Raw genomic sequence first — 18,412 nt, 5'->3', positions numbered from 1 at the left:
AATTTCAGAAGAAACAGTAAAAATGTATATTATTACTATTTCATTGAAAATGTTTCTGTTATTTCAAACCTCTGTGGAGACTGACTTTGGACCACTACAGACTTATGATGTGAAAATTTTTCCATAAACAAAAACCAGTGCAGTAACAGGGACACTTCGGTGTAATAATGTCCTTCAGAAAAGATGTAAAACTGAGGTCCTGGCTCTCTGAGGTCATAAAAGATCCCTGAGCATCTTTCAAAAGAGTAGGGGTGGTACCCCGATGACCTGGCTAAAACTGTCCACTGTGTCCTTATCAAATCTGGCCTCCTAATCATCCCCTGTATCTCACTGGTGAATTTTCTCCTTCCCCGTCACCACCTCAGCTACTGTGTGGTGAGCGCACTGGTGCAGAATGGCTGCTGTCGCATCATCCAGGTGGGGGCTACACAGTGGTGGTGGTTGTGACCTTCATGATGGTAGAAGTGGTTCCCCATTGGTTCTGTAAAACACTTTGGGTGTTAGAAAAAGAACTATATAAATGTAACTTTCATTCATTCACATCTGTGACTGTTGCTCTAAAAATGTATAAAGCAGAAGAACACTGAGTAAAGACTTGATTTGACTAGACAATTGTGCATGGAAATGTTTAAGGACTAAAGACATCAACTAAGCTTTATCTATCCACGCATACATCATTTTACCTGCCAGGGGCCTGGATCCCATCCCAGGCAGCAAAGGGCACAAGGAATAGAGCCCATACACACATAAGCTGGGTACACACCAAGTCAATTGCAAAAGGCGATCGTCAACCAAGGCCAGCAAATGATTGGCGCCCATCGATTGTGGAAACTTGCGCTGGAACACAGCAGCATGACTAGAGGTAATGGACGACGTACATCCCTCAGAGAGAAAAGCTTCACAAACTAGATTCGACGTCGATTCAACATACTCAGTTGGGCAAAACGGCGTCAACGGGTACTAGCTCTATCCAACCGTGCTGCACACACCAGCCCAATAGGCAGACACACCGACAGCCGGGCAGCAAAAAATCGACTTGGCATTCCGGGTCAAACACATTGCAGGCAGTTTAGGGAAACCAGCCAATCTGACTGCATGTCTCTGGAGTCTGGACTATGGGAGGAAGCCTTAGCCCAGTGGAGACCCACTCAACAGGGAGAGAATATGCAAACTCATACGGTGGCTGGAGCCTTCAACCGCCAACCCTGGAGAAGTGAGGCATCAGTGCTACTGATTACTGCAGATGTCTGCAATTTAAAAATTCCTATTTAGCAGACACTAGTATTGCAAGCAACTAGTATTCATCTGCTTGTATAGCTGGTTATTCACCTGAAATTCAGGTTCAATCCCTTGTTGAAACATTCAACATAAGGACTCAACTAGTAGGCTATGCCTTATACCGTGCTACAACGCAATCCCATTCCCAGTTACTTATCCAGACTACTCTGCCTAAAATAATATATTTTATGCAATAGTACTGTGATTTATTATGAGATGTCCATCTGACTGGAACTGATTATAAAAAATGATAAAATGCCATATGAGGATTATGTATAAGGTCATGCGATGGGTAGATAACTGCTAGCCTTTGTTTTATTCAATTAAGACAGCATTGTAGTCGATGATCCGACACGGGGATGAGCAGCTCGGTTTTGTCCTGTAGTAACCTCGCAGCATCCGCATTGGTCAGGATATGCTGATGTGAGGGCTGCACGACATCCTCATGGGAGACGAGGGGCTGTTCAGTCAAGTGGAGTGTCTTCCTCGCCACCTGTTCTCTATTGGCTGCAGAGCATGACCAAATTTGGGAGGGCTGCCTTGTGGTCTGACGCTTGCTAGCCAATGAGGACCCCCCTTTTTTTCGTATGTAACGTTGCAGGAATCTGTCTGGGTGTAGGGGGGGCGTGGCCACAGGAGGACCGGGGGAGGGCGTGGCCATAAAGCGGAGCGGGGGGGGCAAGCCGGTATTTCAAATCCGAAGTGTCAGGTACGGATTTAACATCCGAGTGGCCCGCTGTTAGTGAAAACGGAGAGAATACTCTAGAAGGCGGGGGACTTCAGGAAAGGGCTCGACGAGGAAGCCATCGAGATTCTAGAGACCGTCAGCAGACCCGGATTTGAGGATGCACCGTAAGTCTGTTACTTTGTTAAGCAAAAACTGGAATAATGTCGCCGAATCATTGACAGACTGAGAATGAATCACCGTATCAAACGTAAATCTGTTTATCGCGCCTGGTTTTCTGGTTGCTTTTAGACCCGGCGCCTTGCGGCATTGTGCCTCCGGAAGAGGATGCTCACATACCCCCCTGCGTGTATTAATGCCGCGTATTCCAAGTTATTCGTGTGAAATAAGGAGCGTGAAACCACGGGAAATATATTTGATATCATGCGTTGGTCGTAGTATCACTGGGGGCGGGTTGAATCCGCGGCGGAGGCGATCGCTCCGGACGGGATGCGTGGCGTGTGTTTAAAATGCCGGGGTGTGGCGCCAGGAAGCGGCGTTCACCGGCTGCAGACGTGTCCCCAGAGCGGGCATGTGCTCGGGATGGCCGTCTCATTGCTGAATCGGAACATCGGGGGGATCAAACGTGTCTCATCGTTTAGATTCACTTTCACAAATGCGGTATTTAGAAGCTGTAGAGCATCGCCACATGCGAGCCGCGAAATGCACGGGGCGTGGCCTTCAGCTTTAATGCACGGTTTTTTATTAACCACGCTGCCGCATCGTTGAGTATGTCAGCATATTTGTCCAGGGTTTGTGCCTGGCAGACCAACATCATTAAGTGGGAAGCGGTATCCATGCACGTAATGAGGCACTCCTCTCCTCAACACGGGGGGAGCTCACAGCGATCAGCCGCTCAGGGATGCTGCGATCAGGATCGGGGGCTCCAGTGTTACAATGGCAATAAAGTTAAATGCCTAGCCCAAGGAATGGGTGGAGGGAAAGATAGGCAAGCTAGAATAACGTGTTCTCTTAATGTATGACAGGGATATTAACTGACTACATTATTTATGTTTAGAGGGAGCGGCAAGACCGCCAGATCACTGGGGTAATTTTTTGATTTGTTCTGCCTGCTCCTCCTCCTCAATGATTTACATATAATGCGTTTTTCATTACAACTGGTAACCCAGACTGAAATTCAGACACCACCTGTGTCTCTTATAGCGGGAGGTCTTTGTTTTTTATGATTCTTTTAAAGTTTTTTTCATTGTAGTGTGTTGCCTGGTCTCCACCCAGCATCACTGAAATCGAAAGTACCATTCTGAGCCGAGACTGTTTCCTGTAAGCCTGTCAGCTTACAGCACAAGAAACACCCTTGGCCTCCTGAATCAGTGCGGGAGGGTGGTGATATAGCAGATCTGGGAGGGCATTTTCAGCTGCTGGGGGGGCATTTCACTGTTTCAGGAATAGCCGTAATGCTGGGTCGCATGAGTTTTTCTATATTTCCACGCCTGACGCAGCTGCAATCTGAGCACTCCATGCATATGCAGTCTGGGCCGCACGCTAAATGAGGTCACCCCCCCACAGACCCAGCAAGCACCCCCCCCTCCCACAGCTCCTGGCCCGCATCCTGGGATATTCCCACATTTTAACATTCCGCACAGTTTGCAAAAGTGGGGGGGGGGGGTGGCTGAATCAATATCTGAACGGCCATCTGGGGAATGCTGTTGTTTTCGGAGGGTGGGGGCAGGGCATGAAGGGACGTGTCACACAAGGGCTGGAACAGAGTGCTTTCTGGGAGATAAACAGCTTCATGGTGGCAAGGTGAAGAACCATTCGTGGGGGGGGGACAGTTTGCGTCAAAGAAGGCTGCACGTATCTCTGAGGCGATCCTGCCTGCTGAGTTTGGGGGTGTCACACCGGGTAGTACATGCTGTCATCAGAAGATGAGGACTGATGACGGCGAGGGGTCGCGCTGAGCGGTGAGGATGTTCTGTGACCCCCCTCGCGGACATGCCATGCCTCCCGCTGTTTCCATGATATCCAGTGAGGACCTTTGTCCCGTCTGTCCACATGCCAAATATCTGCAGGTCACTTGACACCGGTGTTAAAAGCCAGCGACGCGATGTGTGTAATCTGGCAGCAGCGCCCCTCGGTGTAAGAAGGTCCCCCCCCCCCCCCCCTTCTGCCCGCACAGCCAGGGCCGTCGGATCTTAATAACCTCTCGGTGCTCAGCCACTCAGATCCTGACACAAGCCTGCCTCTCCTATCTGTGAGATTCTTACCTCGGGGTGATGTACTGTTAAGCTCTCTTATCAAAATGCGATAAACAAGCAGAGCATCTTGTTTTGCACAGTCTTGCAGCCTCTAATATGTTTTCCCTAGTGATGCCGGTTCTCCGTTTAAACCCAGGCAGCTTCCACGTAGCCCAGAGCCCCCTGCGGAGTTCTCGCTGTGTGATTCAAGCTTCAATGGATTTTTTTCCCCCCATTCTGAATGAATGAGGCAAATACCCAGCGCTAAGCGTGTAGCATAAGTGTGACGGAGCCCCGGAGCGCCTCTGGAAGCTGTGTAGGCCCATTGTCTGCTTGGGGTGGCAGGCTGGTCGCCGTGGCAGGTGGCTGCGTGGCCAGTGACTGGGCCTGTGTGCTCCTCCGCAGAGGCCAGCCTGCGCCCGACTTGGCTGCCCTTTCCTCTGTAAACGTCTTTGTGTCCCGGTCGCCCCCGGGGCTGTCCGAGCCCCCTCCGCCGCCGCTCGCGTGCCTGGCAGCACTGCTGACGTATGTAATGTTTGTACCCCACCCACATCTCCGCAGTGACCGAGGTTGAGACCCCCGACATGTCGGCCGCCGCAGTGATGCCATCCCCCGTGGAGCCGGAAGCCCGCAGCACTGATGACAACATCGTGTCTCTGGATGACATCACCATGGAAGCTAAGTAAGTGCTTACTGTCCCCCCCCCCCCCACCTATGAAATTTTACACCAGTTAACTATTCACTGAATCACAATGAATTTAGCTACCTAATAATCAGGAAGGTAAAAAAAAATAAAGTAAAAAGCAATAGTTGTTTGGGAGTAAACCTGGATCTTTGCTAATCTGAGTTAATGCCTCTCACAGCTGCTCTCACAGCTGTAACCAGTTGTTGGCCAGTTTCTAACTGGAATGCAGTGGATGTTCGTGAGGGGGGGTGGGGAATGATCCAGGCTTTGTTATGTGGTACTGAAGGGTCAGAACAATGTGTACGACACAGGCAGTGGATCCTGAACAGATGGCAGATGACAGATGTGGCTGACACAGGGTCATCACTGTCATTGTCTGTTATTCCTTCAGTGAGTCATCAGAGGAGGAGGTGCTCTGTGAGATGGAAGCGAAAACGGGGGCTCTGGCCAGTATCAACCCCTCACCCCACATGACCAGGCTAGAAGAAGTACAGACACAGCAAGGTGAGCTTTTGTTATGATTATAATTACTGTTGTATGGCACATTTCAAAAGTCAGTGTCTCAACATTCTTTGTGTTAAACATAAAAAAAATGTTTTTTTAGGGGTTTCCCATTGAAGTTTACAGGGGCTACAGAAACAGTTGACGCAAAATGTGGCCCAAAAGCACCCAGATTTTCCACATTTTACAGGAAATGTAGCCAGGAGGGGGGCCGCCAATTACAGCAGCCTGGACAGGCTTCCTGATCCCCCGGCCCCCCCCGCCACTATGTTCAAACGCCCTTCACTTCCCAAGCACGAGTCAGCAGAAACCCATTTTCCCTCCCCCACGCTGACGGACACATATTTTTATATCTGGGAGACGTGGAGCTTTTCTGTAGGTCCATCCGTCGCTTTGAGATTGTAAAGTAAGCTTTATTTGGTTAGAAGGACGACAGACGGGCTGGAGAGCTTTAAAAAGTACAGCCTGCTGGAGTGAGACTCACCCCTTCTGGATACATCAAAGAAAGAGAAAGAGAAAATAAAGAAGTAAAAGTGTTTTTGATAGATTCTGCACTACATCGATAACAGGCTTATAACGATGGGAGAAGTGAGTTTGTTTGTTTTACTGCTAGATCACAAACTGCAGCTGGAGATAAGTCCATGGCTTATTTCATAGCATTATTATTATTATTATTATTATTAATAATAATAATAATTATTATTATTCCATCATCATGCCCCACAATATTTTACCGGGGTTTTCGCTACTCAGAGTCTTGGCACTGGAAATTTTAGCCATTTGTTTAACAAACAGGAAATGAACAGACAGGAAGCAGACAGGGAATAACAGGAGCCGGTTATGTAAATGTAACGCATCTGATGTTCCGTCACCCGCGATGGTCTTTTAAGAGCAGCGTGCGCCGCTGACCCTGTAAGGTGCACGCGGGGACCGTTCGCGCGTATCTGCACGCGGGGACCGTTCGCACGTATCTTGTCAGTCCGAGCGCGCCGTGACCGCTGTGAAATTTCCACCGCGCAGATGAACTTTGTTCTATTGACAGTAAATAGGAGCCGCGATCGAGTCAGCAGGCGGGTGACGTGAGCTGAATGCCAGGCTGGCGACGCGCCACGCTGGCGTCTCAGTGTCCGGGCGAGATGGGTCACTATTCCTGCTGCCTTTTCTATTCACTTTCTTTTTAACCAAAGTAATTTGTGACCTAGATTTAAACAGGCCTGTGACATCCTGCATGAAATCTTATTTCAGTTGATGGCAATTACTTGTAAATGAGCATGAAAACAAAATAAAAGTGATGCACATGGAATGCGAGGCTTTTGGATTGTGCATCACTGGATGTACACTGCTGATTTAAAAAAAAATTGAGAATAAAGGGGTTTTCAAACCTGGAAATAGAAGACAGCCCCCCCCCCACCCCCTCCCCTATTCCTTTCTGTGTGTGAGCTAGCTTGGGGGGGGGCAGGATGGTTTCAGGTCTTCATATCCTGATACTCTTCCCGATTGTTCTGACCTCCCACCACACGAGGGTGACATTGAGGGCGGGGCGCCCGGGGGCATGGGTGCTTTTTCGGGGGGGGGGGGGGTTGGCCGTGCATCTGACACCAGCAGCTGGCGAGAATGAGGCTCCATAGATAAATGGGGCCTGCCAAATCCCCCCCACTCCCCCAGCACATGCTTCTGCTGCCCGTCACACGCTCCTCTAGCACAGGGTCCGGATGCCTGGAGCCCCCCCCCCCCCAGAGTGATGAGTCCTGGCTGCCAACCCCCCCTCCCTCTATCTCTTCCAGATGGGTGGGGTTGTTTGGAAGTTATTTACGTGCTTAAAGTATAAAAGCGGGGTTAGCGGTGGGTGAGGGTGAAGGATCATCCCGTCACTCAGGCACATGGACCGTCAGGAGATCAGGGCTGGATCCACCCACTCAGTCGCCCGTCTCCCTCTCCCTCCCCCAGGCCACGTCCCGCGGCCGGACTCCCTGGACCTGGCCGCGTCCGAGTCGCAGCTGTGGACCTCCAGGGGCGACTGTGAGGTGAGGCTGAGGCTGGCGGAGTCGGGCCTGGCGGCAGAACCGCCCGTCACCGTGGACCAGATGTTCAGGAGGTCGGTGGAGAGGTTCGGCAAGCACACGGCGCTGGGCTGGAAGGAGGGCGAGCAGTGGAGGACGGCCAGCTACGAGGAGTACTATCGGCTGTGCCGCACGGCCGCCAAGAGCCTCCTCAAGGTGAGCTTCCAGCTGCAACACGTAGGGGGCGCAAGATGCAAAGTTATAGACACCCAACATGGATCCTAGAGGCCAGGCAGAGTCAGAGGACCTTCCTGATCTGTACTGTATTCACATTAACTTCATATTAGAACTGTGCAACACAAATATTGTCTCAACAAATACAAAGCATAACAAAATCAATATCCATCATGGTGCCGTACTTGTGTTCGCATTGACAGCTTCCATCTTCGCATTAGGACGGTCGCGTGCATGTGTAGCTGCGCGGCTTCATCCGGCCCTTTCCGAATGTCGCTCGGGGGAAACAAACACAAACACACAAAGGTTCCTGCATACCGGACCGAAAGTCCCGTACCGAAAGTTTTCGGTAGAAATACGTGTACCGTCACACTCCTAATAAATAAATAAATAAATGAATACATAAATGTGTATATATGTGTGTGTCTGTGTATATGAAGTGCTTTGCAAAGGTATTTTACACACTTAAAAATTATCAAGATATTCTGGATTACAGAAGATCCTACATACACGTTTTTGCTGTACGTATATTTTTTGGGAACTCCTCTAGTGACTCTGGTAGTCCCCTTGATAATGTCAATCAGACAAAAACACATGAATATGTCGCTAAGTTTCTGAGTCTGGCCACCTGGCTGGTATCCTCACATGTGACTCTGGCGATCGGCACGGCGACCTCTTTGGTCCGAGTGACCTCGGCTGTGCTGATAGGCTCTCGCCTTGCGTAATAAGGACATCTCCTTGAGAGACATATCGGTGACACTAGGTGATAAATGTCCTGACCACGTTGCATAATGTCACCCCTGGATCGTGCTGCTGCTCTTTCATCAGCTGGGATCAACAGCGATAAGCAAATTAAATAACACAAAATGTTAGCTGAGTGCCACCCTATGACTGTGTTGTGTGAATGGCCAGACTTGGGAGCTGTTCGGTTGCTCAGTGGTGGTGTAATTATTGCGGAGCTGCCACAAGCCACTGCACCCTTAAACACCGGCTGCCAATATGTACACAGACGTCAGATGATTCTCTAACCTTGAAGCTGCTTTACAAATATGCCAGCACTTCCCAAAGCAAACATGGCACCGATAACCGTCCATCCACATGCCACTGCCCTTTAGGGAACCAGGCATTTTGATTGGTCATCACCATGGCCAGTGTAACTCTGAGACTGTGGGATGTGGTGGGCTGACTCTAGCTGGGGGTGGTGGGGGGGGGGGGGATTAGGATGAGAGGCAGGGGGTCAGAGTGTCCCGTGTCTCACCCTCACCGACAAGGAGTCTGGGGGCTTCAAATGCCACACGCCAGAGGCCTGGTCATTTAAGACGAGCCTGAAATCGCTTTGATCACTTTGTCTGCTTATTTATGTATATTACTCAACTCCACTTTCAGCTTCATTGTACCCAGAGGGCAACTGGTTTTGCCGCAAGGCAACAAAGACAAACATAAAATAACATAGAAAGAAGGGAGAAAGACGACAGACCGGGGAGACAAAAGGCACTGAATGCAACAGCCTGAGAAGCGCACACACATATATACATATAAATATATTCTGATACATTGACTGAATATTTCAGAATAATTGTTTTTTTTCCTTTGTGTATGCAGTTTGGATAATTAGTGTTTATTTTAATAAAAATTAATTTAAGAATCCAGTTGGTGATTTATGGATAAAGGAAATGTGGGGTTGTGGTTCTGCTGAGGATATTTCTTCAGTAGAACATGGTTTGGGTTTTAAGGTAACTGGGACTGGAAATCTTATTAAAACTGAAGGAATGAGACACGGCAGTAAATATGGGAAAGTACTGGAAGGGAACGTGCTCTAGTCTACTGTGAAACTTGCGTTTGGGAGAAGGTTCTTCCAGCAAGACAGTGATTCCAAGCAACAGTAGAATCGCTCAAAAACATTTTTACAGTGAGCATTTTTACAGTGAGCCGTCAAAGCCCTGATGTCATCCACTGAGAATCTGGAAATGGCAGCACTATCTCAATGATCTGCTGAAAATTAGGCCAGAGAAATAAGGGAGAAATCACCTGTGAACAGCATGCGAAGCTGCCGTGTCCTTATCTCTGAAGACATCGTAGGGCCACAAGAATGATTCCTGGTCTTAGAGGAATGTCATACGAGGAAAGGTTATTTGAGCTATATCTGTTCAGCCTCAAGCAAAGGAGACTGAGGGGGGACATGATCCAGGTCTATAAGATTCTAACAGGTTTGGATGCTGTTCAACCGAATAGTTACTTCAGCATTAGTTCAAATACAAGAACTCGTGGCCATAGGTGGAAATTAGCGGGAGAACATTTCAAACTGGATTTAAGGAAGCACTTCTTTACACAGCGTGTAGTCAGAGTATGGAATAGTCTTCCTGATAATGTAGTGCAAGCTGAATCCTTGGGTTCCTTTAAATCAGAGCTAGATACGATTTTAACAACTCTGAGCTATTAGTTAAGTTCTCCCCAAGCGAGCTCGATGGGCCGAATGGCCTCCTCTCGTTTGTATAGTTCTTATGTTCTTATGTTCTTATGACTTACCGCTGTCATTGGTGATTCTGCTAAATAATGTGTGTATGCGTGTTGAATATTTATCCAAGCAAATTTGTTCAACATTTTATTTATAAAAAAAATTGGAGCAGTTTGGTTGTCATTAGGTACGCTGATTGCTTTGGCAAGGCGCTGTACCACCGTGTGGGGGCAGATGTGGGGGGGGGGGGGACTTGGCTCAAATGGGAGACGCTTTACTAAGAAGAAGAGAGAGACTACAAAAGAAAGACCATCGCAGACCGACGGCCCCACAGAGGCGGAACCTCCACCACAAATGGCTGATTTGACAGATGTCTCTTGAATTTGTTGACACACAAGGTCCGTGTGCGTGAGCGTGCTTTGCCCATCGACCTGACCGCAAGATTCTGTTCTGTTCTGTTGACAGCTGGGTCTGGAGCGGTACCACGGGGTCGGGATCCTGGGCTTCAACTCCCCAGAGTGGTTCATCACGGACATCGCTGCTATTTTGGCAGGGTGAGTACCCAGTACTGACTGGTGTCAAGTCGAGTCAAATAATTTTATATAGATCATTTAAACATAATGATAGTTAATCCAAACTGTCAGACCCGACTATTTAATAAAATAAACAGTAAGATTCACTTGTAAGACTCAGTTTAAATTAATCATCAAAAAGCATCACATGACAGCATCATGTGACAGCATCACATGACACGATTGAGACTGGGTCCTGCTCGGTGCTCAGAAAGCCCACCTATAGATGCACTTCCTGCCCAGTCATACGGTTGTTAATGGTTCCTGTGTCACAGTGGGTTTGCAGTGGGCATCTACACCACCAACTCCCCGGAGGCGTGCCAGTATGTGGCGGAGAACTGCCAGGCCAACATCCTGGTGGTGGAGAACCACAAGCAGCTGCAGAAGATCCTGCAGGTACGGAGAGAGTGGATGGTACCTGCACCACTAACGTGAGCCTGAGCCAGAACCTGAACTCTGAGCAGAGTTCTGAGCAACGAACACAAGTCTCATCATCATTAGGACCAGCTGGATTCACATTCCAGTTTCAGTCTATGTCATGATTATAATTTGAGTTTAATCGGTCTTAATCTGGTTCTAAATGTACTCAGTGGCATAAGATCTTATGCACTGAAAGTTTATGTCTGTATTTTGTTTGGATTATGTTTATTAGCTTTTATAGCCTGCCATGTGTCGACATCAACAGTACACTCTGATTTACTGATGAGTTTTTGTTATTGCACATTTGTTTCAGATTCAAGACAAGCTTCCACATCTGAAAGCCATAATTCAGTATAAAGATTCTCTGAAGGAAAAGAAACCAAATTTATACTCGGTAGGTTATAGAGTATTATGGTTGGGGGTTGAAAAGATATCAGAATTTTTTTAGATGTTCTTAATTAAACATGTTTAATGTTTCGCAAAAATTATAGCAGAATTATAATTTTATTACTTTTGTTATTATGAAAACACTGTCATTCTGTCGAGCTAGCAAATCTTACGGTATGATTTACATGGCTGTGAATGTTGAATGGTAAAAAAGCAGATAGTCTCATTGTCTGCCTTGATTATTTGTCTCTGGTTGGCTGATTCCATCTGGCCCAGTGGGCGGAGTTCATGGCCTTGGCGCAGGACGTGCCAGACAAGCAGCTGGATGACATCACCGCCAGCCAGAAGCCCAACCAGTGCTGCACCCTGATCTACACCTCGGGCACGACAGGGCAGCCCAAGGGCGTGATGTTGAGTCACGACAATGTGAGGCCCCATTCCCGTTCATGGTTGTAAATCTGGATTAAAGTTAAACCATTTTGAGTGTAAATGCAATTTGACTCTAATTCTGATTTAACTACTGTGGACACATTTAAATCCACCGCTGCTTGTTTGAGTCAGATTCTAATAGGTGTCATTTTCAGCTCCATCCTGATCTGAATCTTCTGAAGTGTTAGTACCTAGTCCATCACGATCGCCCTGCCCCTGCCTGACCTCTTGGGGGCGCCCTTCCTCCCGCAGCTGACGTGGACAGCGTACGCCACGGGAAAGAACGTGCGGCTGACCGAGGCCGATGCGGCACAGGAGGTGGTGGTCAGTTACCTGCCCCTGAGCCACATCGCGGCGCAGATGATCGACATCTGGCTCACCATGCAGGTCGGCGGCGCAGCCTACTTTGCGCAGCCGGACGCCCTGAAGGTGAGCGGCGTCCGCCATCGAGGTCCGAGCCCCTTCGCACCCACGGCCCCCTCCCACCCCTGTCATCCTCTCCTCAAAGCTTTAAGCTGGACATGGCAGTTCAGCTAGTTGGAAATAGAAGCATCTTTTCTGCAGAATCTCCACCAGACTCTAAGTGGACAGGACTGTGTGAGGGTTAGAGGTCATCCAGCCTCATATACGCCCCCCCCCACCCCACCCCACCCCAAGGTGATTTTTAGAGGCCTGGATAAATGGCCGCATGTTGACCCGCAGTTTGTCAAACCCTGTTAATTCACGAGTGTTACATTTAGCTAGGAGTCCGTGGGGGGGTGGGGGGGGGGGGTTGGGTGACATCGGCCTGAGGAGGTGGGGTAGGGAGTGTGTGTAAATCCTTATCGGGACCACGTTAGTGTGGGGGGGGGGGCATTGCAGTGCAATGTGATCCTGTCAGCTGACTCCTTGTGACTCTGACTGGAGCCCCTGTCCTTTTTCCGTGTGACTGCTGAGGCATGACCTGGGTGGTGTGTGACAACGTCCCCCCCCCCCCCGAACCGGGGTTAACTGCGTGTCGCTGCTGCTCCGCAGGGCTCACTGGTGAACACTCTGCGGGACGTGCGGCCCACGGCCTTCATGGGAGTCCCCAGGGTGTGGGAGAAGATGCAGGAGAAGATGAAGTCAGTGGGGGCCAAATCGTCCACCGTGCGCCGGAAGGTGGCCAGCTGGGCCAAGGGGGTGGGGCTGCAGACCAACCTGAGCCGGATGGGGGGGTACGAACACACGGCCCCACGGGGGGTAATGTCGCCGCGCCCCAGTCGCCGCTCGCTCATTCTCATTGGCTCCTTCTTGCCCCTCCCCCCCACCTGCACGGACAGGGAGATGGCACGCACCCCCCTGAACTACCGGCTGGCCAAGAAGCTGGTGTTCCGGAAGGTCCGCAAGGCGCTGGGCCTGGATCGCTGCCGGAAGTGCTACACGGGCGCGGCCCCCATCACCAGGGACACGCTGGAGTTCTTCCTCAGCCTGGACATCCCCGTGTACGAGCTGTACGGCATGAGCGAGTGCTCGGGCCCCCACACCCTCTCCCTGCCCGACGCCTTCCGCCTCACCAGGTACACCCCCCCCCCAATCAGGGGTATTCAGCCTGAGTGATATTGCTGACCTGTTCTGGGTGGTTAGTGTGCCCCCTACTGGTCACCCAGACTACCCACATTACAGCGATTGAGTTCATACACACCGGCCCTTTGCGGATAAGATTGGCTACCCCTGGGCTAGAGGCTTAGCTTGCTGAGCCACATGCTGCCCCCTAATGGCAGGAAAAGCTGGTGCATTTTTAAATCCAAAAAACTCGCACTGCCACGTAGCATCACCCTAGCGATTCCCCGGGCTGAACCCGGAGCGCTGGACCAGGACTTCTCTATCATGGGGGGAGAGCTTGGTACAAAGCCACCTGAGAGCCGGGGTGGGGGGGGGGGTTTGGCGGGCGCTGATGCAGACGGCAAACGGCGCATCGAGCCAAGGTGAAGCGTGTGGAGATCTCCACGCGTGACGCAAGTGGCCGTCCGGTTCCCTCTGCTGTCTGGGTGTGAGTCACGCTGGATCTGCCCCTCTCCTTAGTCACTGGGGCTCGCGTCAGTGTGTGAATGAGCGTGTGCAGGATGAAGGGGGGGGCCCGTGTTCTGTCAGCGTCAGAATAGGGATATGCATGTGTGTGTTTATACATGTATGTAGCTGTGTGTGTGTCTTCCATTTAAGGAAACACCTTTTACTGTGAGGCTCCGTCGCTTCACTTACTAAACATCAGTAAGGGGCTCAGTCTGCTAAGCCTCTGTGCTCGTGATTGGAAGGTCGCTGGTTGGAGCTCCGGCATCGGCACAATAGTCGTGTGTCTGCGGGCCCTTGAGCGAGGCCCTTAACCCCCAGCACCTCCGTAGGTGCTGCTACAGGTGGCTGCCCTTCGCTATCAAGCCTGCCGTCACCTACATATGTGTCTGTGCCATGGAGAGCAGGATGGAGAATTGCCCAAAGGGGATCAATAGTGTCATTATTATTATTATTATTCTGAACAACAACAGAGTTCCAGTACTTAATGACGGATCTCTTGCACGCACATCACTGAGCAGTCTCTGACCGCCCCCCCCCCCCCGGCAGCTGCGGGAAAGTCCTCCAGGGCTGCGAGACCAAGATCTCGAACCCGGACAGCGAGGGGAACGGCGAGATCTGCTTCTGGGGCCGCCACGTCTTCATGGGCTACCTCAACATGCCCGAGAAGATGGAGGAGGCGCTGGACGCAGAGGGCTGGCTGCGCTCTGGGGACCTGGGCAAGCACGACGGCGAGGGCTTCCTCTACATCACCGGCCGCATCAAGGGTGAGCCGAGGGCCGGGGCTGGGGGTCGGGGGCCCAGAGGTCGGGGCTGGGGGCCCGGGGCCTGACTCCCTGTGCGTCTTGCAGAGCTGATCATCACGGCCGGGGGCGAGAACATCCCCCCAGTGCCCATCGAGGATGCAGTGAAGGAGGCCATACCACTGATCAGCAACGCTATGCTTATTGGCGACAAGAGGAAGTTCCTCTCCATGCTGCTCACCGTCAAGGTAACGACTGTTCTGCGGGGGGGGGGGGGGGTGCATCACATGACACTGCACACCTGTGGCCCACGTGCAAGGTGACACTACATGTGTCATTCTGTCTTTCCCGTTTTTTGGGTGAAGTCCTTATGAGTCGCTTTATTGCCATGAACAAAACCAGAGACCACAGAATAAGGGGCATGTTTGCTACAGTGTTTCACAATCTGCCGTCTTTCTCAAATGCCTCGGATCATTGTATTCCACCTCATAACGATGGATCAGAATCGCATCATGTAAATACCGGTGACATTCTGTAAGCTTGCCTTTGTGATAAGTACACCTACTGCCATCTGGTGGCCAACTGTCATACTTTTCACTGCTTTAATGTTCCGGCTGTGACTGCCTCACCCAACGTCACGCGCTGATCCATTCGCCCCCTCTAGTGCCAGGTGAACGGCGACACGGGCATCCCGGAGGACGAGCTGACGGAGGAGGCGGTGGAGGAGTGCCGCAAACTGGGCAGCAGCGCCACCCGGGTGTCGCAGATGGCGGGGGGGCGCGACCGCCTCGTTCACGCCGCCATCCAAGAGGGCATCAACCGCGTCAACGAGAAGGCGGTCTCCAACGCCCAGCGCATTCAGAAGTGGACCGTGCTGGACCAGGACTTCTCTATCATGGGGGGAGAGCTTGGTACAAAGCCGCCTGAGAGCCGGGGTGGGGGGGGGGGGGGAATAAGAGGGCCCGCATTTTCAAAATGACAGAAAATATTGTGAAATCTCCAGAAAACCGGCCTGTTGCGATTTATGTTGCTTCTCTTCAAACTCAGGCCCGACCATGAAGCTGAAACGGCCAGTGGTGATGAAGATGTACAAGGAGCACATTGAGAATTTCTACACGGAAGCAGTGACCCCCACCACCCCCGATAACCCTCTGCCCCCCAAATAAGGCTCTGCCGAGGGCCCGGGGCCCAGGGGCCGGACGGACAGGGGGACGCACTCTCACCTGCACCTCCACGCTTCAGCAAAGTGAAGAGACCCAGAGGTCAGAGAAGCAGTGGTTCCCCACCGGAGAGCTCACTGCGCTTCCCCACCGGAGAGCTCACTGCGCTTCCCCACCGGAGAGCTCACTGCGCTTCCCCACCGGAGAGCTCACTGCGCTTCCCCACCGGAGAGCTCACTGTCGTGCTTAACTCCACCTTGGGAGGTTCTGATTGTAAATGTTTCCGTTTGTGTGGTTGTTGTACATAATGAACTAGGATCTCTGGGGGGGGGGGGGAAAAAACTATAAAATTGCTCATGTTTTTACAATATTTATAAGCTGATTGTTATTAATATCATTGTCATTATTACTACTGTGATGAAGTACAATAATTCTGTAATTGTACTATTTACTCTGCAAAACCATACGAAAATCCAAAGTGGAATTTGAAGGAGTTTTCATAAAATGGAATTCCTGTCGAATCTTCAGGGTTCTTTTTTTTGTATTTTGCGTTTAGTTTAATTTTATTTATTACTTCGATGTTGCCAAAGTTACAGAAAGGCCAGTGCATGTCAGGTTTCTCAACGGATTGTGGAAAATCCTGTTTTCTCGCCACGCGCCGTTTTCACGGACTTAAAGACGTGAAAAGTGGAAAAGAGCTGTTAAGTGAGCTGTTGTTTTAGCGTAGCGGTTTGTTGTTTTGCTTGTATGTACAATTCCCCACATGTTCATGCAGCAGCACTGCAATCTCCATATTTGTCTGTGACAGTTGTTTCTCATTGTTCTGACATAATTGTATCCTGACAGTGAAGCTTTGTTTCCTTTGAAAATGTTTTAATTCAGCCATGTCGTATCACATTAACACCCATAGAATCAACAGTGTGTTTAATATATGCATCTCATTATATTATAATGGCACACTGTGGATTCTAGATTTCACTACTCCGGGTATGTAACCAAAAACCCATTTAAAAACTATTGCATGGAGTAACCAAGACGAAGCTCAGATAATCCCGATTGTCCGCGATGTTCTAATGCTACCCGTAGGGTGAAGGGATTCAGGCAGTCGGGCTCTGATCTGGTCCTTTTCATCACTGGGTGACTGATGTATTGATTGTTTAAGTTTGTGACTGAAGGTGTGAGCAGAGTTGGGCTTCAGCTCTGGGCCTGCACGAGGACTGCATCAAACAATTTCTATTAAAAGTGAAAATGCTGACTGAACATCAAGCTCTTTGGTCTTGTTTCTTTCTGACACATTTTACGGTAAAGTGTGGTATTTTCACATTTAGTCCAGATAATCCCACGTGTTAAACTTCACACCAAGCCTCCAGCGTCGGGACCACTCGTAGCATGGCGTCAGTTTTAGCCAAACCATTATCTGAGATGGAACAAAATGCTTGAATTGTGCTCTTCAGATTCGTCACTTTGAGTTTGGTCCCCACCTTTCTGGAAGCAGTTGTGTGATGCTTTTAGCTACAAACTGCACAGGAAAATGATGCCGCTGTAATGAGTGTAGAGCTGGGGTCACCAGCCCCGCTCCTGGGGACCAATCACCCTGCAGCGCTTAGGGCGGCCCTGACTTAACACGCCTGGCAGGTAAGTACAGCCGGCTGCTACGCTGAAGCTAAAGTGGCGCCGATACTGAGATGCTACTGCAGGGCCTGATTATCCTTGTCAGCTGGTTTAAATCACACACCAATGGATTAACCGTTTGTCTATTTTTAAACTCGCATAGCTGTGTGTTGTGAAAATATGCTATAAGTTGGGGAAATACTTTTTTATTTTTAATTTTGCACTTCTGACAAATCACTTGGAGCTCAATAATTCAGCATTGTGTGCTTTGGACAAAGGAACAGTACTTTGTCAGGACCGTGCGAGGGTGACGACACGTAACCAAGGTGCATCGTCAGCCAGGATACACACCATCAGTACTGTTTCTGTGATGGTGTGATCCCTGCCGACCCCCCACCACTGGCAGACAGAGTCCAGTAGAGGGCAGTTATCTGACCCCCCCATTGAGGAATGTCAGCAAACCTAAAATCATTTCAGTCATCTGAACCCAGTCATCTGAACCTGCCAGAGCTGAGCTCCACTGAAGTCAACAGAAACTGCTTGTAATGCCTCACATTAGCCACTAGAGGGAGTGCTGTTGGAGTCAATGGCTGGTGTAAAAGAGGAGTGATGACATGTGTCGACTGTGATATTCTACACCCTGTCAGGGGTCTTTACTGCAATGTTTCTGAACCCAAACCCCAGCCAGTGAAAAGAGGGGTGACTTAGTGGGGCTAAACCTAACCCTAACCTGACACCAGGCGGTTTGGATCAACACACATCCACCTGGCAGGCGACTGTGATATACCTTATTGCCATTTTTTTTTTTTTATAAAAAAAAAAAAATACTACTAATAATAAATATTAATAGGCAAGTTGCACCTAGTCCACTTTCTGCAGCTGATGCTGTATGAACAGTGGCAGAAAGTTGACTGGCTAATTTTTACTTAAGCCTAAAATACTGAACGACAAAAATACCGAACGTGGATCCGGTTAGACAGGGATAGAACA

The 18,412-nt window shown here is 49.9% G+C and overlaps 1 protein-coding gene across 1 annotated transcript; it reads left to right on the top strand.

The window, feature by feature from the left end:
• The first annotated feature begins 1,941 nt into the window (after positions 1–1,941).
• Positions 1,942–17,071, top strand: acsbg2 (acyl-CoA synthetase bubblegum family member 2). Its single transcript, XM_023843973.2, has 15 exons — positions 1,942–2,130; positions 4,759–4,879; positions 5,274–5,386; positions 7,331–7,599; positions 10,538–10,626; positions 10,920–11,040; positions 11,378–11,458; positions 11,728–11,877; positions 12,133–12,309; positions 12,895–13,076; positions 13,182–13,418; positions 14,458–14,675; positions 14,760–14,899; positions 15,316–15,562; positions 15,699–17,071. Exons 1-15 carry the CDS (start codon positions 2,124–2,126, stop codon positions 15,815–15,817), a joined length of 2,271 nt encoding a protein of 756 aa, XP_023699741.2. The 5' UTR covers positions 1,942–2,123; the 3' UTR covers positions 15,818–17,071.
• Positions 17,072–18,412: the final 1,341 nt, after the last annotated feature.

Source organism: Paramormyrops kingsleyae, chromosome 15 (genome assembly GCF_048594095.1).
Source record: "Paramormyrops kingsleyae isolate MSU_618 chromosome 15, PKINGS_0.4, whole genome shotgun sequence".
NCBI classification, from domain to species: Eukaryota; Metazoa; Chordata; class Actinopteri; order Osteoglossiformes; family Mormyridae; genus Paramormyrops; species Paramormyrops kingsleyae.
The sequence above is the reverse complement of the archived record's forward strand: the minus strand, read 5'-3'. Positions and strand labels throughout refer to the sequence as shown.

Bases quoted from the DNA above. Each gene is read 5' to 3' on its own strand.
- acsbg2 (XM_023843973.2), top strand. The intron at 11,878-12,132 runs GTGAGGCCCCAT...TTCCTCCCGCAG, and splicing joins TGATGTTGAGTCACGACAAT to CTGACGTGGACAGCGTACGC. The intron at 14,900-15,315 runs GTAACGACTGTT...CGCCCCCTCTAG, and splicing joins CCATGCTGCTCACCGTCAAG to TGCCAGGTGAACGGCGACAC.